Source organism: Seriola lalandi, unplaced genomic scaffold (genome assembly GCF_002814215.2).
Source record: "Seriola lalandi dorsalis isolate HSWRI2012SDOR001 ecotype SW California unplaced genomic scaffold, Sedor1 jcf7180002054883, whole genome shotgun sequence".
NCBI classification, from domain to species: domain Eukaryota; kingdom Metazoa; phylum Chordata; class Actinopteri; order Carangiformes; family Carangidae; genus Seriola; species Seriola lalandi.
This window is the reverse complement of record NW_019525658.1, coordinates 5,261,940-5,269,893: the sequence shown is the minus strand read 5'-3', so window position 1 is coordinate 5,269,893 and position 7,954 is coordinate 5,261,940. Positions and strand designations below refer to the sequence as shown.

General features: G+C 42.5%; 1 protein-coding gene across 2 annotated transcripts in view; it reads left to right on the top strand.

Moving 5' to 3' along the window:
- mxd1 (MAX dimerization protein 1) overlaps positions 1 to 7,948 on the top strand; it is a 17,522-nt gene extending 9,574 nt beyond the window's left edge. Inside the window, exons 3-6 of one of the 2 annotated variants that reach the window (XM_087171612.1) lie at positions 488 to 517; positions 6,300 to 6,414; positions 6,534 to 6,693; positions 7,667 to 7,948. In XM_087171612.1, coding sequence (XP_087027738.1) covers positions 488 to 517; positions 6,300 to 6,414; positions 6,534 to 6,693; positions 7,667 to 7,863 — 502 coding nt within the window. In that variant the 3' untranslated portion in view covers positions 7,864 to 7,948. The remainder of the gene's footprint in view (positions 1 to 487; positions 518 to 6,299; positions 6,415 to 6,533; positions 6,694 to 7,666) is intronic. The other variant, XM_023397720.2, reaches the window with a different exon arrangement.
- Positions 7,949 to 7,954: the final 6 nt, after the last annotated feature.

The following is a 7,954-nucleotide window of genomic DNA, read 5'->3' as shown; positions in this document are numbered from 1 at the left end:
TGTGTGTGTGTGTGTGTGTGTGTGTGTGCTGCTTTAACACTGCAGTGCAGGAGTCGTACGGCCACCATAGCTCAGTTTACCCTCAGCACTGTGTCTTTCCCCACCCCCAGCCCATTCAGTACATGCACGATGGATAACCAGGCAGTATGAAGGGGTATAGTCCTGCCTCTTGTTTCTGGTTACTGTTACTATGTTTACCTCCGGCCTCCTCATCACATATCTGACTGTGGTCCTTTTTAAAGAAAAAAAGAGCAAGTTTCCTCTGTAGAAGGAGCCTTTTCCTCTTTTTCCTAGAATCTCATTTTGTCATCCGCTCTGCTCATAAACTCCCACACAGCCTCTTCTGTCTCTCTCTCACTCCCCTGCAGTAAGGCCTTGGACTGCAGTGACGGCACACACAGAGGGGAAATCTTCCCCTGTTCAATCACTCACTCTGTTATTATGTGTGCTGTCATTTCCTCATATATGTTTTGTTTTATCTCCACAGGTCTACGCACAATGAAATGGAAAAAAACAGGTATGTAAAATTTCATTTGTGTTCATTTCGTTTGTGTTGGTGCTGTTCCTCAATTCATAAGAAAACCAGCTCACTCCACCAAAGCCCCCTCCCCCACTGTAACCATGGAAGTGTCTCTAAATCATGGGTTGTCAACGGGAAATATCTCCTCAGATCAGATGGTTAAGAATCATTGTTAAATGTGTATGATAATTTTATCCAGAGTTAAGATTAAAAGGGAAAATGGAAACTTAAATAGAAAAATAAAAAACAGTATTTAAGATAATCAGGCTATAATTAAATGTTTAAAAGAAAAAGGAAACCAGAAATGATCAGTCAATAATCAGTAAATTGAAAACAAAAAGTAAATGTCAATTGATTGTAATGTGTTATTTAAACCAAAATTAGTATGTTTTATATTTTTTCTTGCCTTCCTTTTTTATTTGGCCTTTTTCCATTTTATATTTGGCTTTTCATATTATGTAATTTTCCAGAAATTAATTTCAGGATTCTTAAAGTTCACTTTTCATTTTTCAATGTGCCATCACAATATCTATAATGATTTATTTCAATATCCAATTCCTTTTTCAGTTCCCTTTTTCTTTTTAATATTTAATTGTGGCCTGATTATCTATCCTGGTAGTAAAATATTAAATCATTTATTGGCCAAATTGTCTTCATTTTCTATCATCATTTCTTTTCTAATTTTAATTCTGGGTGAAAATGTCCTCTACAGTTTAGTTATGTTGCCCAGTAAAATGAGCCAGTTGAAGATGGCTCTTTGGACATTAAAAGCATAAGGAATGATGAATGACACAATTGTCCTGGAAAAGGCTGATTCCTCTTGAACATTTGACTGTAAAATTTAATTGGCCGTGGGTTTGCTTCAACCCCTGAACGCTGCAGTTTTGCTTGGGTGTGGACCAAACGAGAGCAGTAGGACCACACAAAGGAAGTGGTCCTGGTATGGTCACAGACTAATTCTGGAGTGCTTTGTTTGTGATGGGGGAACTGATCCTACATCAGTTATACTACAAGGAGTCCTCTAGTTGGAGGTCTGACCTGGACCAGCGAGCAAATACATATCCTTCTTCATAGGCGATAAGAGCTTCTTCACAGCCAATGAGAGGCGAGAGCATTCTCACCTGGTTTTTAATGATCTGTTCTGGACTGCATGGATTGTTTTCTGTGTGAGAAGGAACTGGACCAAGTGGAAAACACATCAAGTTTACAGGCAATTTACAAGCCTCATCCACTGATTCAGCCGAGAGTGAATGAACTACAGGCCCTTAAACTGAGTGAGCTGTGGTCTGAGATTGAAGTAGGGATGAAATCAGATAAATCACCTGTGCAACCTGATTTCTGCGTCAGATTATGTAAGACTTCACTTCGGCCTCAGGTAACTTGTGACCGGCAGGAGGCCTCAGCCCTGTCAGGGGTCAAAGGTGCAACGTTCCTCTGGTTGTGTCCCTCCACATAGCAGGGTGTTATTTTGTAAACTCAGTGTTTTTCTAATGAAGTATAAAGATAAGTGATTGAAGAAGTACTAATGAAAATAAGATTTGTGCTGTGGTCCAGTTAAAAGTATAATGTGCCTTTGCAGACGTGGAAAACCAACAGTAAACGGGATAAGACGTTAACATGCGTCAGTGTCCCAGATCATATCAGAAAGGCCCGGGAACCTTATCAGAGTGTTAACAGCTGAGTTGAGAGTGTGCAGGGGTTTTTATGAGTCATATCATAAGCAAAATACCTAAGTGTATGCTTGCTAAACCAGATTTAAAATTACAGAGATTAATATGTATGATAATGCTCCATGTTCAGAGCTTAAATTGGTTTGTGCAAACAGAAACACTGGTCTCTCACTCGCCTCTGAAAGTGATGAGACAAATGAGGTATCATGGTTGTATCAGGTGACTCACTGTGCCCTTTGGCACCTGAAAACAGCTGATCTTGTTTCAATAACTTACAACTGAGCTATCTCAGAGCTGCTGAATGAAAACTCTGAGTTCATCAGTCCATTGTTACGTTTCCTGTTTACCTCAGGAAGAGGTGATGGTTATCTGATCGAATGGTTAACCAGCAAAGAACCTGAGAGGAAATAACCTAACTGCAAACTTTCTCAACTAATCAATCAACCAAAAATTAATCATTAAGCAATTATTTTGATAATAGAATAGTTGGTTTAATCATTTTTCTAACGAAAGTGCCAGTTATTCAGATGTGAAGATTTGCTGCTTTTCTTTGTCATACGTGAAAGCAAACTGTTTATCTAATGGTCTTGAACAGTAGCTTGAATAAAAGAAACAATCTGAATACTTTTCACTGTTTTCTGACATTTTATAGAGAAAACAATTCATTGAGAAAATAATCAACAGATTGATGGATACTGAAAATAACGGTTAGTTGTATTCCCATCATTGATGAAACTAATGGACAGTGACAGTGAGGCCCTCAATGTGCATTTTAAAAGCGACAGGAGTGGTACATTAATATAGTATTAGATTTTCTGAGTTTAGCTTGTTTGCCACAGAAAACGCTGAGGAAACTGATTTTCTACAGATAATTTATCACACACCCCCTATTGATACTGTAACTGTATGATGTATTATGTAACCGTATCAGGCTGCAATGAAGGATGAAGTCACATTTTATCACAGGCTGCGTTTGTTTTTAATGAACCCGAGCAGAAATGAAACCAGATGTTTTAGGTCTAAATATGAATCTTTTGTTTGAGTCCACGTCACCCTGAGTGCCTCGTCCCGCCTGTGCTAGTTGATCCAAACCAGCAGCTTAGTGGACGGCCTGAATGATATATGGCACTGAGACCTGTGTGTGTGTGTGTGTGTGTGTGTGTGTGTGTGTGTGTGTGTGTGTGTGTGTGTGTGTGTGTGTGTACGCCTCATGCACAGCAGTAATTCAAAATTATGACCGCAGCAGTCGTATTACACTTGAGAACATTCATAGCCTTTAGCCAGTTTCTCGCAGCTTGATGATAGAGAGTCATCTCAGGCAGACAGTATATTACTCATGGTGACCCAGTACACAGCAAAGCCAGAGGAATGCAAGACCCAGCATCCCCATTTTGTAAAACTCTAAACATCTCTGGCTTTCATAAAACACAGGCACGGCAGTATGCGTGTGTGTTCACTTAACATGTCTCCAGCCACCACCGCACCTTCTTTTTACATGTAAGTTCCTCCCAGCAAGTCATGGGCAGTTACCACTGGGGGTCAGAGGGCAAGAGGGAGAGTGGCGTGGTGATTTACTGCTGGTCAGGCAGAGTTCATGATGCTGACCTAGTTGTCGTTTTCAGTGGGTGAGAAGCTGCTGTAAGAGAAACCTTTCTGGGCTGCAAGAAACCGCCCAGCTGCAATCGGTTTTTGCACCAAGTCGGACTCGCACGTTCACCGTGTTTCAGACCAAACAGTTGCACTCAGACCAGTCGAGTGTGTCTGAAGAAGAAGTGAGTGTGTGGAATTAGGACAGAGAAATGTAGGTTCTGGCCTCAGGCTGATAGCTGATAACACACAAACCTGTAGCTCCCCATACATACTCACCTATTGACACACTGCACTGAAGCGCCGTGTGTCGCTGCCACACCCGCTGTGTTTTCTCTCGCTCACAGACACCATGTGACCCGTTCAGTTTCATGAGTCTGCTGCTCTTCGGTGTTGTTTAACAAACATTATTTGGCTCTGTTGAACCCTTATTATGTCAGAACAAAACGGGCGAGGGCATTTCCATGTTATGTAATGACAGTCTGCATGCCCTTTGGACTGAGTCAGCTGAGAAACAGGCACTTCGCTTCAGCTGCTGAATACTGCTTTGTATGTGCGTGTGTGGGCTTCACTTGTGGTGTGTGTGTGTGTGTTTTTAAAAGGGCAAGGGGTAAGAATATATTTCTGTGTGTCCTCTGCCCACATTCAAATCAGTCCTCTCCTCTCTGCATGCGATTTTGAATAAACTCTTTCCGGCGGTGACGCTCGCATCAGGATTACCTGCAGCAGGAAATAAATGAACAGCTCATCCAGCCAGCTCTCAGCTGCCAAAATAACATTTTTACACAGGAAGAGTCTGACGTACACACACCCACTCGCTCAGCCACACACAGGCGCACACAGACACGTACACACTCTGCCACGGCTGGAGCTGGAGGTGAGTGTTGTGTAACAGCAGGGTCAAGTGGTCACAAACACCCACCAGACCTCAGCAACTGCCAAGGCTGCCAGCTTAGAGCCATACGGGAGGAAGTGGAGTGGAGATGAGACATTCAAATGTGGACTGTGTTAGAGGACAGGTGACATTAATAATCAGCTCAGATCTGAACGTATGTCGCAGTTGATCTTTGGATTTCGCCACGTTTCTGTTTTCCTCTCGTCAAGGCAGGATTTGTACATCGCCCTCCTCGAAATATCCTTTGTAGCAACATTATGTAATAATGTCACAATGCTGGCTTCCTGGGAAGACATATACATGTGAGGGCCTCATAGGTATTTTACATGGCCAGACCTGTCTCTCACTGCCTCTTGATGTTGGTGATTAACTGTACAGTGCACATGTAGCAGCAGCTCAAAGAGCAAATACAAATTAAATTAACATTTAAGGGAGTTTTTTCTGTTCAGTGTCGGATGATATTCATCTTGACCTCTTCATTCCCAAGTTTCATTAAAGGGGAACTCCATCAAAACAACAAAGCCTGTTGTGGCTCCAGAAGTCTGATGCCTTGCCTCATGTGATGTCACTTGAGTCAGCTTGTGTTGGGGCTGAAGACTACAAATCTGAAAGTGGAAAACATCTAGGGGTGTAGAGTTAGGAAGACATGACTTCTGTAGCTCACTCGTAATCTCTGTTTAAGGTTAGAGGCTCGAGGCTGGTGTTTAGCCACGACTAGCCTAAGACACTGAAATCTCTGACCAAACTGTTTTTGGGCCAATTGCATTTTGGGTAATGTAGGCAGCAGGATATGACGAGGAAGAAGAATGCACAGAATAAAAAGGAGTGGCTGTGTTCGAAGTCTCTCCCTATTTACTACAGTATATAACGCGCTACATTCACCGTCCATGCTATTTGTGTTTGAATTCTGAGTGTGTTCATGTTTCTACGCTCTCAAAGATTACACAGCGCACCAAAAGACATGGAAAATTAAATGAAAATAAAAATGACTGTTATTATAGCAGAATATTTCTGCTACATTGATTTTGGACCTTGAAGAAAAAAAACTGTACACAGTGAGTCAAATGATGTTATAAGAGTGAAGGACCCTCTTAATGAAATCTAGTAGTGTCTCGGGTCACACGATGTCTGGAATGTCTTTTCTACAATAAATTGAATTACGTCATTGAAAACCTCTTATCTACTCATTCAACAGAATCTCATCTATGAATATTTCTTAAAACTTCAAAACGTTTACCACTTGATGCAAGAAGTTTCTTACTGTGTGTGGCCTTGAGTTTCATGCTGAGGCCTGATTGGTCTCCAGACTCTGATGTCACAGTCACTTGAGCGAGTTAGTCTGGGCTGAAATCTCAAACTCAGATGTGAGATGTGTCGGCACAAGCAGATGAATGTTCATGGAATGAATGACTGCACAGTGAAGCTCAAACATCCGAGTGAATAACAATAACAAACACACATCACAAGCTCTAAGCAGCAATGAATCTCTTGCCTCTGTGTTTGTGTTTTCATTTTTATTTCCATTGTTAAAGAATTAATTTCCATTGCTTGTTTTTTAAAGGAAATGCAGTAATGGGGTTTGACAGATTTCTCGTATTCCTCTCTCTCCCTCTCTCTCTCTCTCCAGACGGGCACATCTACGACTGTGTTTAGAGCGTTTGAAATCCCTCGTTCCCCTGGGACCAGATGCTAACAGGCACACCACGCTCAGCCTGCTGATGAAGGCCAAAGATCACATCAAGGTACCTGCATGCATGTGTGTAGTACTCGCCTAATGAAGAGGGCCACGTGTTGACCGCTGCGGTGCGTTAGTACTGTGTATGTCTCATAGTGTCGTGTTTTTAATCTTCCCTCCCCACAGAGGTTGGAGGAGAGCGATAGGAGAGCTCAGCACACCTTGGAGCAGCTACAGCGGGAGCAGAGACACCTGAGGAGGCGTCTGGAGCAGCTGGGGGTGGAGAGGACCCGCATGGACAGTACGGGCTCCACTGTGTCCTCCGAAAAGTCAGACTCCGATCAGGGTGAGTCTCACACAGGCACACGGACATAAAATACCGACTTGTCTCCATAAAGTCGTTGATCCAGCAGGTGTGATCTTCTGCTACTTATGATACCGAACCTTTCCGCACCAGTCGGTAATGTACATAAACTGTTGTATATATTTTTATATAGTAGGTATTTTTATAATAGGCATTTTTCATGGCCGTCATTTAAGCTTCTCATAGTGGGAAAAGCAATGAGAACACACGTGTAATTAATAACGTTAATGATGAATCAGTTCCACTTGAATAAGCCTCGACACTGAGGCGGCATGCACAATGCAGGAACCTGGAACTGACACTAATCAAATGAAATGCAGAAAGTATTAATTATTGCTAATTTTTCTGTAATGACATGTCTGCGGTGACGAAGCTTTTTGGAGCCAGTTGCATCAGGTTCAGTTGCTGCGCCTTCATCTACATCTCTGCTCGGGCACAGACATGAAACAAACACACTGTAACGTTTAGTGTTTACAGTATTTTTAACCAGGGTAAGCACTCTGAAGTTTGGTGAACCTTCTTTATAAAACACAGTAGTGATACAACTGGAGCTGAAACAATTGGTCACTAAATTTATTAGTCGATCAACAGAATGGATTGATTGATATTTTAAGTCATTTTTCAAACATTATTCCTTATTTTCTGACATTGTGTAGAGTAATGATTAATTGATTGATCGAGACAATCAGATCACTTGATAATAAAAATAATTACCAAGTTGTCCAATGAAATTTGTGCAATCCGTCGGGGACTTGCAGCCTAAGATACAACAAAATGTAACTGTTGTTCGAGATGAACTTCATAAAGTGAGGACGATCTAACGTGAAGAAGCACTGTGTGAAATGATACCATTTTTCTTGTTGTCATAATGACCCAGAATCAGCTAAATGTAAAAATCAGCGTTATCATCTCTCATTCTAATCACCGTGTTGTTGTGTCTCCTGTGTTGGAACAGAGGACCTGGACGTGGATGTGGAGGGGACGGACTACCTGCTGGGTGACCTAGAGTGGAGCACCAGCAGTGTGAGCGACTCAGGGGACGAGCGAGGCAGCCTGCGCAGCAGCTGTAGCGATGAGGGCTACTCCAGCGCCAGCCTGCAGCGCCTGCAGGACACTCAGGAGAGGGCCAAGCAGCTGGGCTGCAGCCTATAAACAGCACTGACCCAACACCCACCTTCTCCCCTCAGCCAATCCCATCCCAAGATTGTCTCACCACTCCTTGGTCCCGCTCAGCCCCCCCCCC